Raw genomic sequence first — 24,741 nt, 5'->3', positions numbered from 1 at the left:
GTATCACCACCCCTCATTTGGGAGAAGTGATAGTGAAAGCATTGGGGGGAAGAATCTCACAAAGAGTAGCGCCCGGATGGAGCACAACATGGAGCTGGCTATGGGTTCATTCGGATATCTTTCCTAATGTCGTAGCATTAATTTATCTGATGTAATTATAAACTGCTGTCTGGAAAAGCAAGCAAAAAGAATTGGCAAATCCTTTGATTTTGATTTTTACTTACTTTTGGGGTGTGAAATCATCAGCTGTCATGCAATTTTATTTAAATATTATTTGAGGATGCTTCTTTTAACATACTAATTTTTAACAGTGCTTTTACTGAAGTTAGGCTGGGTTTCCAGAAGATACACTGTGTGAATAAAGGGATTCAAAACTTTGGATTTTCTCAAAATAATCAGCAAAGTCGCATTGATTTTTAAAATAGTTGTGTATTTCTATTCCATTTGTTTGCCACTCACCACACCTATCATTATTTTTTCGAAAAGCCAGACATTCTGAAGCTAACTGGAACACTTTTTGAAGATCAAATCAAAGTCATTCATACAGTTTTGAAGATGGGAAGCTTGCTTTCTTTTTAACCTGTTGAAAATTACTATTTTCTTCCATTTCAGCCTTATGCATTTGTTGCTAGTCTTATAAAATACTGAGAAATGCACCTGAGCCTTTAAAATATTGTGACCTACTTTAAGTCAGCTTTTATTTTTGAATGACATGTATATTATATCTGTTTCAGAAAATATCTTTAAGTGCTAGAAAATCTCTATTGGGTGTTTAATCTTTTTTACTTTCTCTTTTTTCCCTCTCTCCTGTAGTTCTCCTGCCTTTGATAGATCGTATGGGAGATGCCAAAGACCAAGTTCGAGAGCAAGCACAGAATCTTATATTGAAATTGATGTGTGAAGCAGCACCACCCATGGTATGATTGCTTAATGCAGACTCAGATGGAGGCCTCCAGTGAGCTTATGACTTTTGTATGAACTTTGAACATGTCACAATGTTATGGTGACTGTTAGTGGTGTAAATGTTCAAGATACTCTTAATGGATTGACACTGATGTATTGTTCAGCTAAAGATAGAAATCTAGACACAACGTGATTCTGCCTATTTTGCACATCATAGCTAAATTCTGAGTAGATTTTTTATGCCATGTGACAGGGCTTTGTTAATTAAAGCATGTTTGAAGCATATTCTGGATTTGGACAATGGGAATAAATAAATTTAATTAGCTCCAAATTTATTTAAAATTAGATTAGTACTTGAACATGTAGGATTAGTCAAATGTGCAAAGGTGCACATTTTCTAATTTAAGACAATCTGGCTTTCTAGCTGTATGACAACGATACTCCTTGAACCATGGACAAACTGAGGTGGGGATAAGTTGCCCTCTGGCTTGTCATTTTTGGTTGTAAGGAGACTTGCTTAAACTCAGCCTTCAGTTCTAAGCAATGTGTTGCTTCCAAGCGCTTCATCTTATATCTCGACTCTGAGTCTGAAGAATGGAGGACTGTTTAACAAGATTATATTCTTGAATAGTGATGTTATTTGGAAATCTGGAGAGCCTGGATATGAGTAGAAACTTTACTATTTCAATTTTTAGTTCCTGAGGAAAATCTATTTCTGAGTTCCAATTCTGGAGACTAATAGGGATAAATATGGGGTTTTGTATGTGCTAATTCCCGGCTTTGTTTATTCATAGATACAAGTTTGAATGTTTGTGTGCAATGAGTAAGATGATGTGGACTTTGTCCAGAGTGAGAAAATTATTGTTAGTTGCTTTGTTTGCCTGATAAAACATGTAGCAAGCTAGGCTTTTACAGAATGTTTATCTCCCTTTGTGTGCAGTTCTGATTGAGATTTAGGCATCAGAGTCTAGTAATATCACCCACAAAAATGTGCCTTTATCTGTTCACAGGCTGCAATGTCGGTCATATTCATTGACCAAGAGACATGGCAGTATTTTTTTGTGTCACAGTGCCAGTAGTTCATAAATGATATGTTACTGTGCCCAAGATGCTCCCATGTACCTGGCATAAAGACCAGAACCTCTACAGCAGCAGCATTTGGACAAGTGCACAGTAGAGCACCTTGGAGATCTCTTCATTTGAACAGTTGCTGATAAAGAAATTAATGGTAGTTGCATCGTGCTAAGCCCTTGTCAGAAAAGTTTCATGTTGTTGGTCCATCTTTGTTTGTGCAGTTGTTAGGCTGTACATAGAGGTGATGGAAGGAAATTTCCATCCCCTGTGAAGATGACTGTCAGTGTCAGAAAGCATATGAGGTTTGTGGGGTCCAAGGAGGAGCATGTGTGTGTAAGACAAGGTATGGCTCTCCTGGTAACTCCCCCAGGGTGGGAGAAGCCTGCTTTGGTTGTCTGCTCTCAGGAGAGCTTATGGGTCATTACAACTTCGGATGAAAAGCATCAATCATCCTCACAGTAGGGACCAAAACAGGGAGGTCTTTCCTGTGCCTCCAACACTGAAATACAGAGCTTTAGGTTCTCTGCTGCAGAGAAGCTTCCCTTTAGATGAGCTGAATGGAATAATTTTTTGATGATAAGTCCTGTATTTCAGAAATAGAAATTTCATTCTAATCAACTCATCTTGCCTCTTCCAGCCTGCTGTTGAATAATATTTAATTTGTCCTGTCATTAAATCCCTTTACTTGTTTTAGATGTTTGGGGATTTTTGGAGTTTTTTTTATGAGTAAGAACTAGGTGTAGCTGTTTATGGGCAGGAAAGCATAAAAATACAGGTGGTATTAGTGTGCATGAAAGGGTCAAAGAGAGGTTGACATCAACTCTTGCCAGGAACTTCTGAGAGTTAAAATTTCTAAGCAGCCATTTGAATTTCTCTGCTTAAAAAAATTCAGTTCTTAAGGGATAATTCAGCAAAAGACTGATATTTCGCTTTGGTCTGCTTTGTTTGTTTCAGTAGTCTGCAGTTCCCTCTCTACCTGTATTTTTATACAGGAGATCTTTTTATGTTTGTCCGTGAGAGTGGGTTAATTGGAAGGATGTTTTCTTCCGTAAAATCCTGTTCTTTGTTGTTAAGCTATGCAGCTTTGGCAAGCCATATCCTGCTCCTCTAAGATTTGTTTTCTCTAGATGCAATGAAGTATAAAACAAACAAACAAAAAACCACAGATGGGACAAAATTACCAAGCAGGGCTCTAATTGGAAAATTTTATGTCCGCTGTGAAGCGTGCTACCTCATTAATAAAGAGGATGCATATTCCCTGCTCTTATGCTCTCTGTTTTTGTTGATCAACAGCTGTTTGTGAGGGCTTTATTTTTTTTTCCCCCAGAAAGCCGATTGCAATAATTAGTACGTAATACATTTTAGCAGCTTTGCATGGCGTCATTATAGGTTGCAGTTGCAGCACTCTGGGGTGCAGTTGGCAGGAGGGAGGCGCCTGGGCTGCAAAGTGTGCAGCTCCTGGCAGTGTGCAGCCCTCCATTGCTAGGCAACGCTGCCCGGATGCTGGCCGGGCTGCAATGGCAGTGCTGCAGCTGGGGCGAGCTGCAGGCTGAACCCGCGCCTCTGCTGCCGCCGAGAATCCCCCAGCTCCTGAGCCCCGCGTTCGCGCTGCCGGCGCCCTGACACTCAGCGAGAGCAGGGAGATGGAAAGGTAACGGGATCAAGCCGGGAGGCAGAGAGCCAGGGCAGGAAAAACGAGTGCGCAAGGAGGGGAGCGAGGCTTTAGCGAGCCAGGGCATCATACCACAGGAAGCGGCACGGGCACGGAGAGGAGAACCGAAAGCAGAGCAAAAATGGAAGCACAGGAACTAGAACGAGGGGGCAAGAAATAATCAAAAAATGAAGAAATAGATCTAAAGGAAAAGTAAGGGAGAAGTGGGACAGCAGGAGTGTGGGTAAGGACGAGCTAGAATGGATGTGAGGAAATTTTGGCGGGGAAACAGAATATGAAGCAAAAAGAATATAGTAACTTCTGCTTGAGTTTGAGTCAGTAGTTTGTAATGTTAATGTTTGTTTTGTGTGCATTAACTGTAACAATTCTGTACGTTTTAAGAGCTGTTTCTCAAGGAAAATATTCAGCTAGATTGCTGAAGGATGTTTTTTAGGATTTGGTTTTGGCATAGCATTAATCTGTGTTGTGTTCCATATCATGCATTTCATAAGTTCATTTTATCACTTTTCCAGTGGACCTGCCTTCTGTTATTTTTTTGCAAGTATTATGAATGTAATTATATGGAATAGAATTACACTGTATTGTGCTCCTGGTAATTAAAGACCGTTATTTCTGCTTTTGTAGTACATTTGGGAACGCCTTGCTGTTGGTTTTAAACACAAGAATTACCGATCCCGAGAAGGAGTGTGTTTGTGTCTTGTTGCTACCTTAAACATGTAAGCTTTTTGTTTCTATGGAGATGTAATGGTTCTATCGTTCTTCTGAATGTCATTTTTCTCTGAAAGTAATTCTTCAAGGAGTCTGGTTCAGTTAAATTAATACCTGGGAAAAATCAAACAAGTAGCAGGCTTTCTGAAAGAAAGACTGAAGTTGCAGAATTTTTTTCTTACCTAAAACTAGATAGAAGACTAGTAAGAGAGAGACAGAGCTTGATTGACGTCAGTTTGTATTCTGTAAAATCTAAGCCAAAAGTCTACTTCTGCAAACATATTTTTCTAGTTTTTTCTTAAAAAATACATTTCTTTGTTGTTGTTGTTTTAGTTACGGTTCACAACCATTAATCCTTAGCAAGTTGGTACCACATCTGTGCATAGCATTTGGTGACTCCAACAGTCAGGTAAGGATTTCAGTACTTACTGGCCCTTGAACAACTATACTTTGACAGAGCATTGAAAGCAAAATAAGTATAAACATTTAAAGAAAAGCCGATAAGAGTGCTTATGTACAGCAGATCATTATTTTCTACCATGAGAAAAAGCAAACCAAATTTCTTCTTAATCGGTCCATCCACTGGAAGATAAAAGTAGAGTTGCAAAGGCAGCAGTATCACAATATACTGGTCCCTTTAGTTTTGTCTTCAGAAGTTGAAACTAGTAATTTCTGAAAGTAGTTGTTTCTTGTAGAGCATGTTGAAAGGAAATAAATTTAAAAAAGAATTTATTGACACAGAAAATTAGCTCCCTCCCAGAAGCAGCCCTTATGTGAAACCTGCAATAGTTTGTCAAATTTGCTGAAGATAACATTATTACATGTAATTATTTTCCAATTGCAACCCACATGGCATTTGAGAACATGCAAAGAAAATCATTAAAATAAGCAAAAACATCTGCAGTGAAAATCAGGAAGTAGTTCGTAATAGTGACATCTGAACTTTAGAAAATCTTCCAGTGGAAATGGTTAAAATATCTTGATTTATCTGAAGTTGTGTTTGAGGGAAAAGACTGCAAATACAGTGTGGGAGAAGATAACATTGGTAGGAGATTGACTTATAAACAGGATTGGTCTTTATACTTAATTCCTGAATGCAGCAAAGTTCTTGTCTTCTCTGTGCTGCATAACATCATTCTGTTCTAGAGAAATTCTGTTGAGAATTTCTCCTGTTTGCTGATCATTAGTAAAGAAAGTTCACCTCTTTCTGGAGCAATTGTGTTTAGTTTGAACTGCTGCCAAGAACAATACTCAAGTTATTCCAGACATTTTTTACAGAGAATAATACCACTTACTAAAATGTATTATTGGTAGTTTTTGTTCTGATGACCATGATTTAAAGTTTTTAAAGAGGCACTCAATCTCCTTTCTTTAACTGTTCTTTCCACTTCCACTGTCCTGCCCTATGCCTTTTCTTGTGCTGATGTTATGGCATCTGATTCCAGTTGAAATAGATAAAGAAAATGCTGGTCACTTTGGTCCACTCTTGTGGACAGTCTTCCGGAAGGACCTTGCTGTGTGTAGAAGCAGATGAAAGCAAGATGAAATGTCAAGACTGAGTGCAGGAGCTAACTTTTGAAAGTATTGCCTGCTGTGAGCGAGTCCTAGATAAAGCACATTTTTTCCACAAATACTATTCTTATGTCAGACCCAGAAATTCCCTCTAAAGCTGTTATTTCTAGGATTTTTTGCCATCTGGGAATGCTCTAACTTGGAACAAATGCCATCTTGATATAACAGTTGTATTTCCTTTCCTTTTCATCCTCATTGTTTCAACTGATTTGGCATACAGGGCCACTAAGATTAGTGGCCTGTCAGCAAATGTTTTGGTGTCTGTACCCTGAAATTAACAATTTAAACTGTGTTCACAGGTGAGAGATGCTGCCATACTAGCCATTGTAGAGGTTTATAGACATATGGGAGAGAAAGTACGAATAGATCTTACAAAAAGAGGAATTCCTCCTGGAAGGTGAGCTGGCTGTTCTAATTTTGTAATTCTGAGCCATTTATGTTTTACTGATCATTATCTAAACTTTGAACTCACTAAAAACTCTGTTTCAAAATTGCTGTAATTTTTATTTTCTAGTTAGTTTTGCCTTTCAGTATGTTACTAGAGTTCCTGACTGTGTTGTGTTGATTAGTTTATATGAAAGAAAATCAGGCATTGTTTTGTTTCTACCTTTGACTAATTGAGAAAGCTAGACAGAGCATGAAATTGTACTTAGTCAGAAAGACTGTTTATTCCATAAAATTTTTAAAATTCCGTATTAAAACAATTTGTACTTTTTAAAGTGTGTTAACCCCTTATTTATCAACATAACACTTTACCATCACCTTCATTCACTTCTTGATTTTGATAAAGCTGAATATGTCTACTACTTGGTGTCAGACAGAATACCAGATTAGTGCCTCATCAGACCCATCTAAAAAACTAAGAGCCCTAGATTTTAATGGTCATTTGTAAGATGGCAAAATACAGCTTGATAATATATCAAAATATGTATTCAGCTCTGGGGCCCCCAACATGAGGAGGATATTGACCTGTTAGTTCAGGGAAGAGCCACTAAATTGATTCGGGTGCTGCAGCACCCCTGACATGAAAACAGGCTGATTGTTCAGCTTGGAGAAGAGAAGGCTCTCAGGAGACTTTAGAGCGCCTTCCAATACGTAAAGAAGGCGTACAGTAGGAGAGCTGGAGAGGAACTTGTTACAAGGACCAGCAGCAAGGGCTTTAAACTGGAAGAGGATAGTTTCAGGTTCAATATTAGTAAGCAATTCTTTACTGTGAGGGTGGTAAGACACTGGAACTGGCTGCCCAGAGAAGCTGTCCTGTCCTTGACAGTGTTCAAGGTGAGGTTGGATGGGGGTTTGAGTAGCCTGGTCTAGTGAAAGGTATCCCAGCCCATGACAGAGGGGCTGGTACTGGATGATCCAAAACCATTCCACAGTTCTGTGAAAGCACCGTGGGAGAGAAGGGTGTTGAATTTATTGTTTTGCATTCCAGGCAGAGTTCAGCCTGTTAAGACACAAGTTTACCCTGCCTATAAGAATGAGAAGTTGTACACATTCTCTTCTATTTAATGATAGTCTTGTTTTTAGACTAGTAATGGATTATATAGTTACCACAGAAGTATTAGGTCATATTATTACTACAATTCAAAAAATTAAATTTCCTAGCAATAAGTGGAACATATCCGAGAAGATATTCCTTGCATTAAGATAGGGCCTTGAACATCTTTTGGAACAGAGAATAAAAAGTGCAGATAACACAGCCTTTTTGCAATGAATGATTGGTCTGACTGTAAGTTTTTCAGTACTCACCATTTACAATTCTATGTGATACAAGCTGAGTATATCTTGGGATCCAAATAGGATTAAACACCATAGGTGCTTTGTATCCTCAGGACAATCAACAGCTTCTAATATAGGTGCAGTAGGTGCCAAGTTGTTGTTTCTACTGTCTGAGTCAGCTGAATACAAAATTCCCCCTGATCTAAAAGCAAGCATGGTTGTATAATTTGCATTTACATAAAGAAGCAAGACTCTACTTGGTGCACGTTAAATGGTTGTTGCCACTAAATCTCCGAGAGTTTTGCACCTGACAGTCAGGACTGGTGTTAAATAGTACATGAGCTAAGTGTCAGTGGTGTGTTCTCTGCAGTAGGTTTCAGGTTGGGATAAAGGTGGGGAGTGACGATTTGCTTGACCTGAACGTGAGACTCTCTGTCCCATCCATCCCTGACAGAAAGCAGAGTTCCTGTAGTCCCTTCTTACTCCTTCACAAAACTAAGAAGGCGTTTGACAAAGCTCAGCAAACACAGATTAGCTCTGTGGTAGCTCAGATTGTTGTTCCTTCAAAGGCAGACCTAATTTAAGGCGTTTCTTCCCCCGTGCCTGTCAGAGGTTTTCCCTTTGCTTAGATGCAGTAAAATTATCAGGTGGTTATGCAGGTGCTATGATCTGTGGGGAAAAAACCCTTTGATGTAGAGTACGATCATTGTTTTGAGAGGAATCTGCATTCATGTTTGTGTGTCTGGGTAGGTTTTAAGGGTTTCAAGTATTACAGATAATCTGTAGTTCAGACACGGCTGCTTTCAGTTGTTGAGTTCAGCCTTAAAGGACTGCATTGCAGCTCCTTTACTGTAAGTCAGTGCATTAAAAATTACATGTAAACATAAATATTAGCAGAAAAATCTATTACTTCAATGTTTAGTGCACACATGAAGCAATACAATGTAGGCTTGTTTAGTTTGCATAACAAATTACACATTACGGAGCTGTGTGTTGCTGCTTGAATGCACTCCATCCTAGAGCACTGAAAATAAGAGCTCCTGTCTGCTGAAAGGAAGGCAGGAAAGTTAATCAAGCATTGTTTTGAGAAATTGTTCAACTTCCTTAAATATGCAAATGGTATATACATGTTGTGTCTACGTAAAGCCAAATACAGTCAGTACTTTAATAATAGTTGGCTTAAAAGGTTTTGTAATCTGCACCTGGTAGGGTTTGCCTTTAGAAAATATTGGATTTTCCACAGGGCTTTACTGGACCTGTTGGAATCTAGTAATGAATAAATTATGTGATCTTTTATAGTTCAATTCTACGTATTTACTATTTCTTTTTCTTCAGTGCATTTTTCTTCTTTACTGAGATTAATTGGTGAGTTCGTTTATAAATAAAAACAGTGAGTTCCTCTTTCTATTTGTTATTTTTTAACTGAGAAATCTCAGAATATTATGCTTTTGGCTTGAAGCACTTTCCTTTTCCAGAACAATAAGTATCAAGTCAGTGGCTGGAAATTTGGATCTTTTTTCCCTTTTGTTATAATTGCTGCCGGAGAGGTTTGACATGGTGTCAGACCTGAAGGTAGTAGCGTTAATATATCTGTGAATACTCAAAGTGGATGTTATATTTATCGTTCAGTGAGCCCAAAGTACTGAAGAGGTTTTGTTCTCTATGGGCCAAACTGAATGTTTTACGGCATGGAATCTGTGTGGCTGATCTTCCCTGAATGGAAATAGTATACGTGGCTCTGGATAGCAGTTACTTAGTCTGAATGTTAAAAGCTTTTATCGCTGAGGAATTTATCTGATAAATTTCCCCGCTCTTGCTCGAGAAACCAAAATGTAAAAAAACAGTAATTTGTTTAGTTCTTATGTCTAGGGCCACAACTTCATTTCCTAAAATGTTGAAGCATATTGCAGTATGCATTTCTGAATACCACATTTTATGTGGTATGCACATTCTGCTTATCTCTCTAGTTCAAGTTGTAGATGAGGTCCATCTGTGTGTCCAGATGTGGACACATGTCTTCAAGTGTTTGTTTTTTTTTTTCTTGGAAGGAAGGGGGAAATATGGAGAAACAACTGCGAAGTTTCATATGGGCCATTTCCTGCTTTAGACTCAGTTTGGACATAAACAACAGACTAGTTACCACCTGTTGTTCATCTTTATCCTTCTGCTGTTGATGGGGGAGTGGTGCTCTTTTGCCTCTTCACCACAAGGCCCACACTTTCAGGTGTCCCCCTCTGCCTGTCATATGAACAGTTGAACTCCATCAAGCATGGTGATAAGTAACAGCTCTTCAGTGTTGAAGTGTTGCGCGTGTTCTATGGAAGCATCCGTGTTTTCATGTGTGTGCTTGTCAGCTCAAGCTGTGCCCTAGCAGAGTATGTACATATTCCTCTTATTGCCCATCCTCACCACAGCATGTTAATAGTTTTATGGAGACCTGTCTTCTGCTGGAGGAGAGGGTTTGGCAGGTTGCCAGGAGCCCGAGTTTAAAGTCCTACAACTTCATGCATTCATTCATGCACTGATGGCCCATCCAGAAGTACCTGCTGTCCCAAAGCTGTGGTTTTTGTCAATGGGGCTTTTCCTCTCTATATGATAAATTGTGGAAGACTTGTCTATGCCTTTTTGGGTAAAGAAGATAATATTTCTATCCACCAGTGACATGTGGTGACTTCAGTGATTGATTATGATTGCCATGTCCAGAGTTGGGCTTGCAGATATGAGATGAAGGAGTAATAATGCTTCTCTTCTCTAAGAACATTCTTCATTGTTGTTAAAAACTGGTCTTCATCCAGCCCTGTAGAATTTCTTGGATTCCTCTTGGCAGACTCTCTTTGCCAGGAGCAGAACCTCCTGTAAACATTCTTAAATTGACTGTGGTTGCAATAATTTTAGAGACTCTAGCCCATACTGACTTGCTGCCTGTGACCGTGTGAAGAAATATGAGAAGAAGGTAGTAAGAAGCGCAGGGTGGGAGGAGAGGGAGGGAGAAACTTGTTGTGAGAGACTTTGCAAAGTAGTAGTTACATATCCTGTAAGGTTGTCTAAAGAAGGGTTTGTTCTACAGCAGTGCTTTATCACGTTGACAGCTATGTTATAATGGACTCTTCTGTTGTTGTTGCAGTTGTGACAAATACTGTAGAGTGTGTCTCTGGTCATAAAGACATGCTTTGAAAGTTTGAGGAGTGGCAGTATGGTGGCTCGTTCTCCAGCCTGCACCACTGACAACATAGCATCCAGTGCTGACAAACACCTTTTTAAAATTGTTTATAGTTAATACTTTATCAAATATTTTGCCCAGAGTGAGAGGCAACATCTATGTTATTATAACATATTTATAAGGAAGCGTTTTGCTTTTCGCTTCTGTTCAAAACACTCTGGAAAGCATTTTTGAAAACAAAGTTCAAAAGAGCAGGAAATTTTTTTTTCTTTTGAGTTCTCTAAAATATTTGTGCCAAATGGGTAACATCAGCTTTACAGGATATAAAAATTAAAGTGAAATTTTAAAGCAAATCTGTTAATCTCTCTAGTCATATTCAGTTTCTCTCAGGATGACAGTTCTAACCTTTCAGATGTAGGGTTAAGTCTTCCTCATTAAGTAGGTGAACTGTTAATGCGGTGTTTGCTATGGAATCCAGCACTGTTGAGGGGAGCTCACAATCCCTGATAAACACAAACACTTGAGGCAAACACATTAACTTGTTATGAAAGCAAGATGGCCTAATGCATTATTATAGGTATTGATTCTCATGTGAACTTCTCGCTTCATATGGTTGAAAGCACATGGAATGTTAATGGGATTTCATGTGTCTTTAATAAATTCTGGTACCCAAAAAACATTTCATTTTAGAAGTTTTACTTTTTCAAATCAAAGTGCAGAAAACCCCCTTTTGCTATATATATTTATTGCCTTTGGTTTGCAAAATTGATCTTTTCATTAAAAGACTTGAGGTTTAATAGTAAAGCAGACATTTGTGAACTGCTGCTGTTTCAGACGTTTTGCTGTGGCAGCAGTGGTTGGAAGTGCAATGGCAGTGCAAAAGAGAGAGAAGATAATAGGTTCCAGAGACAAGCTGGCAAGTATGCTAGGGAAAGATTAGGCAAACCTGCTACAGAGCTACATACAGTTTTGAGATAAGTTGAGATGGTAGAATAACTGCTGGTTTGTGTTAGGGGTTATTGACTTAAATGATTAAGGGGGTTTTGAGTTGTGTTGTTTTAGATGTTTGCAGAAAGTTAGGCCTTTTTGTGGAGATCTGTATTGTTCTTCTTGTGGGCCTACTAAGTCCAGGACAAAATTGCTCTGTAGCAGATTGCTCTGAAGTATTTGGAAAGTAAAAATAATGCATTGCGAGAGTCCTAAATTGTTGGAAATATGGGGGGAAGGCTCAGATTTTCTGTGCTGTTGTCTGTCTGCATTTCATTATTTTTTCACATTCTTTACTATTAGTGAGGTTTATTAGATAAATGAGGTCCCAGTGAGTGAAAGGGATATGCAAGTCTCAGAGAATGTAGACTATGCAGTGAAAGTGCACTGCCTCTCTACACGGTTCATTGCATGAAAGTGGTATGTGCATAATTAAATGTTGAAGTGAAATCTTTGTGTGTCCTTGACTTTGCTCCTTCTGAGAATTTTCATACCCAGGTGTTCTTACCCATTTTTCTTGTTTTGTCATAAAATAATTTGGATTGTGAGTTGTGCAAATTTTCAGTGCAAATTTTTAGCAAATTTTGAATTGGGTAGTATAGTCTCTAGTTCTTCTGATGTAGCTGAACAGTACCTGTTTGGAGAAGTGCAGACTGTCATGTGATTTGTAATTCACAACTTAGTTCATTTAAAATCAGGATTCAGTCCTGATAGTCCTGGTGCTCAAAATCCCATGGGCATGCTACATACTACCATATTCCAAGTAGTGTAAAATTCAGAGAAGTCTTTGGAGAAATAAAGAAAATGTTCTCAATTGCTTGCAGATGAACAATGTATCGTGTCAGTACAAATCTACTGCTAACACGTGGGTCACGTTTTTCTGGGAGATACTTCCACTGCTTTTGAGCTTTTTGCAGAAATGATGAGAAAGGGCTGTTAAAGTGTTTTGCCAGCTTTCTTGATTGAACACCATTTTTTCCCTTGCGGGACTAGATTACAAATCGAGGATTGTGGAGTTTTTTGGTTTATTTGTTTGTCTGTTTGCTGTTCATATGTAGCAAAGAATTTCCAGTGTATTCTTTACTGTGACAGGTAAAATCAGTGGTGTGCAGGTTGAACACATTTATAAGTGTTTAGTGTATCTTAAGTTTAGAAGAAAATTTTGTGGTTTGGGGCTTTTTTTTTTTTCCCTGTGAAATTGCTAACTGCCACAGAGCTCTTTTCCTAACCAAACAGGAAATTTTGTGTAACAAAACTTTTAAGAAAATTAGTCTTAGAAAAAATTATATAGCAGTCTTTGTTTTTTTCTTCTAAGTGAGCATCCCATAGTTCAAATTGTAACCCTTTTTTTGCTGACTATGAATAAATATATATATACACACTATATATACCCAACATGTGCTATTACTGAACCTGAACTTTAGAAGATTATTTTTAATCATGCTAGTAACAATACTCAATTTTTGTTCTTTCTAAGTTTACTTGGTTTTCTATGCATTTCTGTGAAGATGCTCAGCTAAAGAGGAATCCTTTAGGAATTGTTTCTTCATACACTTAATCCCTTGTATATTCTGCATTGCTGCATTATATATGCTAATAAACTGATTTCTGTTTTTACCAGTAGCCAGTGGGATTTCAGAGATGTAAAAATCCTTTGTTGTTTTTGTTCTTTATAGGTTGCAAACAATCTTTGCAAAATTTGATGAAATAAGAAACTCTGACAACATGATTTTAAGTAACGTCAGTGGTGAGTATGAAAGATCATATATTTATAATCAGCTTTAGATTAATGTGAGATAAGTATTTACATACTAGTATTATCCATGTGAGATGGATGAATAGAAACATGTAAATGCTAAGAAAATGAGACATTTGGTGAAACAAGCTTGTACACTTTGCTGGAAGTATTTGCTGGATTGTTGTCAGAATAGTTTGAAAAGGTGTTGAAACTGCATGGAAACAAGCAGTGGATATTTAACGAGTTGCAGATGTGCTCAGTAGAGGATAGAAGAATGCTGCAAAGTGTTCATGTTTGGGGAAAAAGATCACATGAATGCTTATCCTTAGTATGTTTCTAAGAAAAACAGATGTAATGGGTAATGGGTGTGTTTGATATCGTCTCTGTTAAAATGATGCATCACGATTATAATACATGGAGTTTTAAATTATAGACATAGGAGACTGCAGCATTCAAAGACAACTTAATTTTTGAAGTTAAGACTTGATTGAGCTTGAGGTCCTTATTTTGTTGTATTTCAAGAATAGACAACCTGTTATGCAGAGCATCCCTGTTGCTTCTTACTGCTTTTTTGCTACGGTATTTTTTAGTATGAAAATTTAATTTAACACTGTAAATTATGAAAAGAATGTTACATAACAGCAACACAAAGGAGGTACTGTGGCAGTGGCTTTAGCATAATCAGTTTTGGGGGCCTCATTGTCTTCTGCACGGAATCAATACATCTTGTTTTATTGGGAAGAGTTTCCTCACATTAATTTGTCTTTCAAAGTAACTATATCGATTGTGGTCTGCTGTATCTAAAAAGTATAGAAATATTAAGATTATTTAAGAGTAGAATTATTTTGAGGAGTGCATACAATTCCTTAATGTACTTAAATGTACGTTTTAAATTTTAAATTTTCTCACCCTTTTCTTGTAAGTGTGAAAACAGAAGTGACTGTAGGTTCAAAGGAAAGTGGTTTTGTAACCTTTTCTTTGACGTAAGTTTTTATGCTGCATTTTGCTTTGAAATAAAACATTACTATTCTTGAACACATGGGAATATAAGCATTGAAATAATTTAAATATATGAAACTATATCTACCACACTGCTGGACTAGTTAACATAGCACTTCTGTCATTGTTGTCTCCATTTAAGAGAGTTAACAAAGTTTTTTTGAAGCTATTTTTATCTCATATGCAAAACACAGATATTAATACTGATCTATGACAGTATAAACCACGTATTTTGTCTTATAGGTAACAATTTCTATGCAAAAGTTACTGTGATTCTGTTTTGGTACCAGAAATAACAGAATCCCTCTTAATACGTTGGTTTCAGTATTTTTGCTTGAACCTAGTTCATCTGTTGCTTCCATCTAGGGAGTTTTTCAGTGTTATTACAAAGGTATTCTTCCTATATTGTTAGTGCTTTATCTTGGCTTTGTGCTTCATTATTCTCTGAAGGACAATTTGTGTTTACTGCTTACACGTGTAGATTTAAAGTTACTGTTGAATTCCTGTAGCCTTGGTTCCAACTTTTCTTTCAGGAGCTTTATCAAACATCTCTGGATAAAGGCCAAATTTTAGTGGCTAAATACATCTGTTACAGTGTTGAGGAATTGTTGTGCTTTGGATGTTTTGTAGTAGCGTTTGGGATGGTAGGGGGGAAATAGGGTTGTATTTCTCAAGTAGGGGGAGGCAGAGGCGGGGTGGAAAGCACAAAAACACTTCAACTGGCTTTAATATAAATAAATTTCATGGTGGGCCTTCTTAACAGCAAAAAGAATGGCTTTTTGCCAGGTGGAGTTACTGTCCCCAAGTAGGGTGACTGTACTGATGGGGCTCCTGTTCAGTGTGTGATGGATAGGAAGGAATTTATTAATACAACCTTGGAAGATGTCATCTTCTTCATAGTCCTGAGTGATGCTGCTGTGGTAGTGAATATTTGGTGTGTTGACCTAGTTTCTGAGAATCCAGAGATGTGACTTAGGATTCTCTCATCAAATAATACTAATGTCAGTTGTTCAGTCTTTTTATCCAGCATGTACTTAGGAAGAAAAAAAGGAATAAAGAGTCAAAGCTTGCAGCTTTAAACAACCTAAATACAAAAAATGTTTTCCATACTATATTGATAGTAAAAAAAATACGTATTTTTAAAAATATGTTTGTACTAACATGATTTAAACACTTGAGAGTCTGAAAAAAACAGTGTGCTGGTATGCTTAGGTATGTGGGAGAAATACAGGTAGGACAGGAAAAGGTATCTTTCCTTCCATCTTAGCACACAGGTAGATTTAATAACTCATCCTTTTGGGAGTGCTAGAGGGGATCTCGTGAGAACAGTCCCTTTAGTTTTGTGTTACCTCTTTCCTTTATTGAATCTGATCTGTGATGGAATGGTAAAGAGGAGGAGGAGGGCAAGTTACCATTAAGGACTGACAGCTCCTCTTGGAGGGTAGACGAGGTGGAAGGCACATTCAAACACTTACGGATGGAATCATTGGCATAGGATGTAACAAGAAGTTTCAAAAGCCAACACATGAGGAGGTACCATGTCTAACAAGGGAAATGGGCCAGAATTTTAGTGCTTTTGCCTGATGAGAGTGGCTTACAGCCTTAAATAATATCCCACTGCTAGTTTGCCTCTCCAGCTGACCTTTGATTTTGTATTTTTTACTCTCAGATGTGTATAGTAAAATCAGAGATAATTTTAATGTGAATTATGTGAATGAATGAGCTGCTATGCAAACCTTGGGATTTGTTTAGATTCATAATGATGCATATTGAAAGAATCATATCAGGATGTTTGCCTGTTAAGCAATATTTTCTGCATGCTGCTAGTTTTGCTCCCATTCATTCCACCAGAACTACATGTAGCCTTCCAAACTGGAGAAGATTCTTTAAAGCACCCCCCCATTTTTCAGCAAGTGAATGCTCATTTCTATGGAAACAGAACTGGCAGCCAATCTCAGCACTACAAAAGCACTTGTTTCTGCTGCCTGAGATTTGTAAATACTGTTTTCTCTAAGAGAATTCAAGCAGACTCCTATATCATATAGTAGTGTCATTATTGAGACAGAGAATTAAAACAAAAGTAGGGAAACTATTAATATAGCTGCAGCTCCCTGCTGCACTCAGCAGAATGATTGAGCTGAAGATAAATCATACATCTCTATTCAACCTGTGCACTTTTTCCATTTCAGTGTTTAATGGCTCAAAGGGCTGGCTTTACAAACACAGAATACGACGGGTAGGATAAATGATATTAGTATCATGGTGTAGGGGAGCTGTGTTATGGGTGATAAAGATGCTGCTGAAATACATGTTCTCCTGAGGAAAAAAAAAGGGTAAATAAAAATCCATAGCACTACTGTGTATCTGTTTTTCCACATTACACTATTGTTTTTTATTTCCCTTTGCTGTTTTCTATTTGGAAATATAGTTACTATGGAGACAGTGACGACATACTGTTAATAGAGCTCACCAGTGTGGCACAACATGAATATATATCATTCGGGAATACTGGTGGTAGCTGCTGTGATTACTTTATAGAGGTTTTGAGCCGCTTGTGTTCCTTTGGCTTGCTCAGTGCAAGTGGTCAGAATGTAGTCACATCATGTTCCATTTCAGCTGCTCTTCCCTGATGGCTTAACATTTTAAATAGGGAAATTTACTGTCCAGTGAGGTGTACTGATCAGTTCAAGCCCATTTGGAAGAAAAGGGCCTCATCAGGCTGATGCTTCCATTGGTTTTAAGGAATTTGACTGAGTTCTTTGATTATTACTACAGGGAACTCTGTCCAGCTCCTTGCAAGTGCGTGGTTCTCATGCTCTGTGCAACAGCATATGCTACAGTCTGCCTGAGTTTTAAACTTTTCTGCTGGCAAGACTAAGTAAATTGGTAGTACTTACTCGCTACTTTTTGTTTTGCTCACTGTTGGATTGCACTCTCTACCCTCAGCATGTCACCTAAGACGCAGATCGGGGTACCGGGTCTGCTCGGCTGCTCAGGGTCTGGCCAGGCAGTCACTGCTGCTCCCCAGCGTGTGTTGCCCGCATGCTTTGGAAGCAGTTTCTCTTCTAAAGTTGCGGGGGGCTTTCCAAACAAGTCCTCCGAATACTCAAAAAGAGACGCAGCAGCTTTCTTCAACGGAGCCCTTTCCTCCTTCCTCTGCGCTTTATTGTTTTATTTCGCGTTACGTTACGTTTTGGTTGATCTCTGTTTTGTGGAGTGCTCGTCCTTAACCAAGGCTGCTGCCTCTCCTCTCGCTTCATTTTCCGCGGTGGTGATGGTGGGCAGAGCTTCCCCTAGGCCTGCGGGGTGTCCCTGCGGCGGGGGGACCCGGCGGGCGCTGGCGGCGGGGGCGGAGCGCCGGGGGGGCCGGGCCGGGGCGGGGCCGGCGCGGAGCTCCCTGGCAAGGCGGGACTGCTATTTTGAAGCGAGGCGGCGGCCGCAGCGGCAGGGAGCCGGCAGGAATCCGGCGGGGATCCGGCCGGGAGCCGCCGCGCCCGCCCTCCCGCGGCACCGCCGGGCATGATGGCTGTGGGGGACGGTGAGTGGGAGCGCCGTGCCCTTGGGGAGCGGCCGGGGCTGCGGGCGCTCTCGGCAGCCCGGGGGGCGCCGGGGAGCTTGGTGTGGCAGGTTGGCATCTTGGGCTGGCGGGCTCGGCTTCCGCCCGAGCCGGGCGCTGCGCGATGGCTGCTGCGTGCAGCGGCCGCAGGGTACCGGGGCGCCGAGCGTGGCAGCTCCAGCCCTTCGTAGAATTTTAACCGTGCCTGCGCTTCTGGGATGGCCCGTGATCTCAGTTATTTACCACTCTGGCAGATTCCGCTGTGCATTTTTATGTTGGCGTTGTGTTTACCCCTCTCGCCTCGGTGTTACTTGTGTTGGCCACCTCTGCAAGATAAGGCAGAATTTACTATACTGCTTTGTAAACAAGCGGATGTTAACCTGCCCTGTTATGTGAAGAAATTCATACTTACTCAGCATAGCCATAAAAGAAGAGCCTTGCTGCTAGAGCTGGAGATGTATATTTAATAAAGACATGGGATGTTACTACGTTTCCTTCACTGCACAGGGTATTGTTACACAAACCAATGGAAAGTAGGTCAGTAAAGCAATACAGACTATATGGTTGTGCTTTGGTTAAAAACTAGACATATGTTTTATCTTTATGACACCTCTTGGGTTTGCATGTCAGCCAGGTTCTCTCAGCTTAATACCTTGATGACTTTCTATATATGCGTAATTATTTTTAGAGAGACTTGAGACACTCATTGGACTTGCAGCAAGTTTAGGGACGAGGCAGGATGTGCTTTTACAAGTGACTATATATGTAGATTTGCATGAAGAAGATGGTTTATAATGATCACAGATTAAGATTAAATCTCTTATCTGTATTTGCTGAAACAGTAAGAGTCCTGAGAGAGACCCTTTATTGAGGCAACCTGAAATGTGTGTTTTTACTTAGTTCTTTCATATGTCAGAGACTGAAAGAGATAATGAGTATGACCAGAGCAGTGAATTTATGTCTGGATTGTACAGTATAAAAAAAAAAAAAGAGAAGTTCTCTGATGTTTCTATTTTTGTCATTTGCAAGGTGCAAGGGAAGTCATGGTCTTTGTAGAACTGAATATGTACCAAGCTCACTCTTGCTGAGATTTTTTTTTTTTGAAACGTTTTTCTCCATCTTTGTTTCCTTCCTGTGAAGCAACACAGCTCTCCATGGTGTAAACATGAATTGTGGTGACTTGCAGATTAAAAGTACAAGTTGTAGTATGTTAAGAAATAACTACATTCTCTAGGCAAAGCTGTAGGATTTTTGTCATTCTGCAATGGTCAAGGTTACCAAAGTGAGGGTGGCTGTGGAGCTCTCTTCTGTATAATTTAATTCGTCATTAACAAAGGCACTAAGAACAAAGTACTGTTCAGGCAGTCAGCTGACGTTCTGTGTAGGAGCTTTGAGCAGTAATGCCAGATACAATTAACAGTGTGTAGGATGATTATGTAGCTGTTGGTCTCTCTTAAAACTACTGCTTACCACATTTACAAGGAATTCAGTCTTCGGATGTTGTGTTATGAAACTGCAAGGGAAAACAAACCCTTAGTTACTATTAAGAAAACTTCTTAATCTTTTTTTTTCTAAATTTAATGATGGTTTGGTTGCAGTCTTCTGTTTTGCAGATATTCTGTATATCCTCCTAATATATGCAACATAGAAGAAGATGGTTTAGGATTAGCGATTCTGCAGCCTTTGAGAAATACCTTTTCTTGGCAAAATGTCATTTTGTTGTGGCTAGTATATATGCTTAACTTAATATTTGTGAGACTAGGCTGAAGGCACTGTGCAGATACTCCAGAGAACAGATCTTTGTACTTGTCTTATTTGGTTTGCTCACTTAATCTGCCTAGATATGTTACACAATTGCAGAGTATGTTTGTAAATGCTGTTCAGAAGTGGTAATGCCAATTTTATTTTGAATGCAAGACATTGGTTTATTGGAACCTTTTGGATTATTTTTTTTCAGTGTTCTTGAGCACAAGTAGAAATGTAAATAAAGCGTGATGCCTAGCAGTTGAATCTTAATCTGATTTCTCAAGTGAAGATTAAAGGGAAGAACCAGATTTTCTGTTTGCCCCCATGTTAACTGTCTCAAGCTCTCCAAGCTATTGTTGGAAGAATGTTGAGGGGGAAAAAAATAATCCTATGCTTGTGGCCCAGCAAACAAATGGGCCGTAATTTCTACTGTACTGAATGCAGGCCAGTGGGAAAGCATGTGCTGCCTCAGAGGCATTTCACATACTTGTGTGAGTGGAGGTGTGTGCTTGCCCTGCAAGATGTGGAGGCTGCTGAGGAAAACCAGCCAGGAGCCGTTCCTCGCTCTGGTTTCTGTGTTCCTTGGAGAGGATAATGCAGTTCTGCCATTATCCTTTGGTAACCAGATTAGGCTGCTGAGGTGGAGAATGGAATCGCAGTGCACGCGTCGCGTTGCGCGTTCTCTCCAGGGTTTGTAATTCAGCAGCTTCCACTGGTGCTTCCTCACCTTGCTGGCAGTCTGTGCTGTGTTACCCTGTTATTTTGTAGGTAAGGGACTGCCTTGATCCCAGTTGAACAAGGTAATTAGGATAAGGACAAAATTATCTGCCTGAAACTACAAATGGCCTTAAAGGGAAGATTAGACATAGGTTTTCTTAAGATGTACTAAACATATTGCAGTACCAGACATAAGGTATTTGAGGGCTATCTAAAAGCATATAATCAGCTTTGTGAGAGGACATACTTGGCACACACATTTGTTGCACTAGTGTATACTAAGTATACTGTTCTGTTTCATATAATGAATAAGCACTTCTTTATTTATTAGTGTATTTACATGTAAATGGCATACAGTGTAATGATGTTTCATGACTTTAAGCACTTGTCAGATTTCAGATGATAAAGCATATGTGACTGGTTTATGAATAGAAATTATCCTTCTGTCTTACTGCATATGCATATCGAATTTTGTGTTTTGTCTTCTTTCAAAATACTTGATTAATGTATGCATGGTCCTAAAGGATGAGAAGAATTATCTCCCATTCCCTGATGTTCTTCTGAGGGAAGGCTGTCTTCCTGAGTCTTTAATCTGATTAGCTAGTTTCTGTGAAGTGTGGGTGCTGTACAGCTTTAATACTTTACTTTTGACTGAAAAAGGGATTGGATGTATTAAAGGTATAGAGGCTACAGTGATATTTGAGATGTTAGCTTGATTTAAAAATTTATATGATATTTTAGTACATGTGGGTTTCTGAGGTGTATTTCCGATTTTTCTTATCCTCTGGTAGGAGACTTTTTATACCAACAGAGTACCATGAATGTTGGTAATAAAGCAATTGCTACACTGACCTAGAAATTGGTCAGGCTGTAACTGTGGTACTTTGTACCATTCAGAGCTGTCTCCTGGGTGTGGGAATATAAATAGTAGCAGAAGTTTTTGTGTGGGATAGAAACATATCACTTGTTCCCTTTTCTGTTCTTGTTTGGGCCTGTGTTTTCTTTAACACACTGACTGCACCTGCACTGGTTGCCTTTCCTCTAATTGCTCCCCAGCACTCCTCTTCCCTTATTAGCAGTTGGTGGGCACGTTGCTTTGGGAAATGGCTTCACTGGCGGTGCCTGAGAGAGGAAGGGCAGAGACCGTGAGCTGGGATGTGATTCCTGTTCTGAGCCAAACCAGTGCAAAGCTGCTTCTCACAGGAAGGTCGTATCACTGCTCCCAGTGATGAACATAGATTCTGAGTTGTGTTTTGTATATAAATGCAATAATAGGCAGTAAAAGAACAGTGGGAAAGTGAAGCAGCTGAGTGGAAGAGGGAGGGAATGTGTAAACAAGCGAGGGACTATATGAAAAGACACAGTTTCTACTAAGAGAATGGATGAATACAGCAAGGTTCTGATATGAACAGAAAAAATAATTCAAGGAAGAATTCAAGCTGCAACTCAGAGCATTTTTTCTATTTAAAACACCAAGCTGCAAGCATATGACAGACACAGTTCTTTCCTCAAAACCAGCATAGCTTCTAGAATGATAAGTGCACCTGATTTTTTTGTATGTTCTAGGGTAATAACTACAAGGTTTTTTTTCCTGTTTTTAAATGACATTTGCAAAATGTCAAGGAGTTTTGTGGGTGGTGGTGGTGATTGTTGTTTTCATTAAACATGAAACGTGAGTTCACTGAAAAGTTTTCCAGATATGTTTAGTCTATCATCCAAAAGTGTTAGTTGTCTAGAGTACTGGACAGTTAGGGGTTACTAGTTTTTAAGACCAAGTTACATAATAAAAAAATTTCTTTTGGTGTTTTCTGTTCTATCTGCATATTTTTGATTATTCCAGACTATTGGTAATATTACATTTTTTTGGTTGTTTGGTGGGGGGGTTATTATTATTATTGTTGTTGTTGTTGTTGAAGGTACATTTTGGAAAAAAAACCAAACAAAAAAACATTAGAGTTGTGAACAGCCACAGGAGAAATTTAAGGCCTACTAAGGGTTTCCTTTGGTAGATGTTGCAAGAATCTTCCACTTGACTGATTGAATATTTGCCTTGCAGGGTTTATTTTCATTTTGTTATCTATGAAATATAAGGAGTATTTCCATACTGTTACATGTTATTTTTAATAAAATCTTCCTGTAGTAAATACTGATGAGCAAGTAAGCTACATTTGGTTTATTTCAGTGTCTGAAATGTCTTCAGAGGTGAAGGGCCTCCTCTAGTATTGACCTGGATCAGAAATTCCATTCTGTATATTTATTTATAAAAGCATCTGAATTTTAAAGACGTGTGTTTTGGATTTTGTGTCTACTTTCTTTTCCCAGCCCGTTTATCAAAATAGACTTTCATAGTAACAGCTGGAAAGAGCAGTCGATAACTTGAAAGTGCCTTTTGAAAACTAGCTATATATGTAGACTATTACAAGAAGTAACTACAATTTAATACTCACAGGAGATTCCTAGCTATATGGATTGTAGACAATTTTCATGGTACCAGAATTTCTCTGGTTCCTCTTCATGTATATTTGATTGCTGTGAAAATTCTTCTGTTCAACTGAGAAAAACTTAAAAGCCCTCAAAGTTATGGATGGGTGAAGCCTGACGAAAGGTGAGAAGCACTGAAGCTGTAGAACAAAGCTCTTAGCAGCCTGCAGAAAAACCTTAATTTCTTCAAATTAGATATTTCTGCTTTCATCAGATGTCAAGAGCTCCATGGTGTTCAGTGAATGCCTATGCAATGAGCATGAGTAGATTTCTATTTGACAAAAAATCCTTTATCATTATGGATTGTTTTGTTTGTTGACCTGCTAAAAGTCCTTTGGTCAATCAACTTACAGAGTGTGAGGTTTGCTATTGAACTTTAAGGTCAAACTTTCGACATTTCTGTTTTTGTTGAAATTTTCTTTGCATTGTCAAATCAATTTTTACAAACTCATTAGCATGAGAGAAACAGTCTCTGTATATTATTTGGGGGTTGGATCACAAAATTAGATCACAAAATTTGTGGGTTCCCACAAAATTAGAGAAATGGGAGCTACTAAAGCTGCCTAGCCCTATACCAAGCACTTGAGATTTTCCAGATCTGGTGTGAGTTTTTTAGCTTCTGGGGTGCTGGTGGATGAGAGGCTGGGCATGAGTTGGCAATGTGGGCTTGCAGCCCAAAAACCCAGTTCTGTCCTGGGCTGTGTCAAAAGCAGTGTTGTTAGCAGGGCAAGGGAGGTGAGCTGTTAAGCGAGTTCACAGGAGGCCACAAAGATGATCAGAAGGCTGGGGCACCCCTTCTGTGAAGACAGGCTGAGAGAATTGGGGTTGTCCAGCCCTGAGCAGAGGAGGCTCCAGGGAGACCTTACAGCACTTCCCTGTACCAAAAGGGAGCCTGTGGGAAAGCTGGAGAGGAGTGTTTTACAAGGGCGTGGCAGAATGGCTTTAAGCTGAAAAAGGTCTAGAAATTTAGACTAGAAATTCTTCACTGGAGGTGGTAAGGCTCTGGAGCAGGCTGCCCAGAGAAGCTGTGGATGCTTCTCTGGATTCCTGGAGGAGTTCACTGCCAGGTTTGGATGGAGCTCTGAGGAACCTGATCTAGTGAAAGGTGTCCCTGTCCATGGCAGGAGGGTTGGAAATGGACAGTCTTGAAGGTCCCTTAAAACCCAAACCATTCTATGATTCTGTGTTAAGAAGTCCAGTTTGAGGAGAGTTGGGCCTCTTAAAACCACCAGTTTTATCACCCACAAGTGAAGTGGCAGCAGTGAGACTAAAATAATTTGCTGTATTTTCTTAATCTCTACTTCTGAGTATGTGAGGCAGAGATCAGGTGGGTCAGTGAGCGGAAAGGCCGTTATTAACCCCTCTCATTCTGTGGTGTGGTGTGCATGTTTTCTTGTACAGATATTAACTTTTAATTCCTAAACTACATGGATCTAAAATTCAGAAAAATAAGTCTCAACATTTTATCTGCTGTGTGCTCATATTATACTTTCTGCTTCTAGGATCTATGTTTTTATTTGTCAGTCTGCCTTGCTGTTCTATGTTTTCAACATGCAAATTGAGCTGAACATACAGAAATTGGCCACACTAAAAACTAATGCAACTGTTAGCTGCTGTCATGGTCTCTCTGATGGTAGAATTACATTTGTCACTGTCATGCTCTGATAGTAAATCACAATTTAAGCTCCCTGTTTGTAAACCCTCTCATT

At 39.2% G+C, this 24,741-nt stretch overlaps 1 protein-coding gene across 17 annotated transcripts in view; it reads left to right on the top strand.

Moving 5' to 3' along the window:
• CLASP2 (cytoplasmic linker associated protein 2) overlaps positions 1–24,741 on the top strand; it is a 145,345-nt gene that overhangs the window by 23,742 nt on the left and 96,862 nt on the right. For 15 of the 17 annotated variants that reach the window (XM_063405975.1, XM_063405964.1, XM_063406036.1 and 12 more), the window contains exons 3-7: positions 814–917; positions 4,274–4,365; positions 4,691–4,766; positions 6,229–6,326; positions 13,472–13,542. In XM_063405975.1, the coding sequence (XP_063262045.1) occupies positions 814–917; positions 4,274–4,365; positions 4,691–4,766; positions 6,229–6,326; positions 13,472–13,542 (441 nt within the window). Of the gene's footprint in view, positions 1–813; positions 918–3,585; positions 3,629–4,273; positions 4,366–4,690; positions 4,767–6,228; positions 6,327–13,471; positions 13,543–17,933; positions 18,071–24,741 lie in introns of those variants that run through there. The other 2 variants (XM_063406103.1, XM_063406072.1) reach the window with 2 other exon arrangements.

The sequence above is a fragment of the Prinia subflava genome, chromosome 1, assembly GCF_021018805.1.
Source record: "Prinia subflava isolate CZ2003 ecotype Zambia chromosome 1, Cam_Psub_1.2, whole genome shotgun sequence".
Lineage (NCBI taxonomy): Eukaryota > Metazoa > Chordata > Aves > Passeriformes > Cisticolidae > Prinia > Prinia subflava.
The sequence above is the reverse complement of the archived record's forward strand: the minus strand, read 5'-3'. Positions and strand labels throughout refer to the sequence as shown.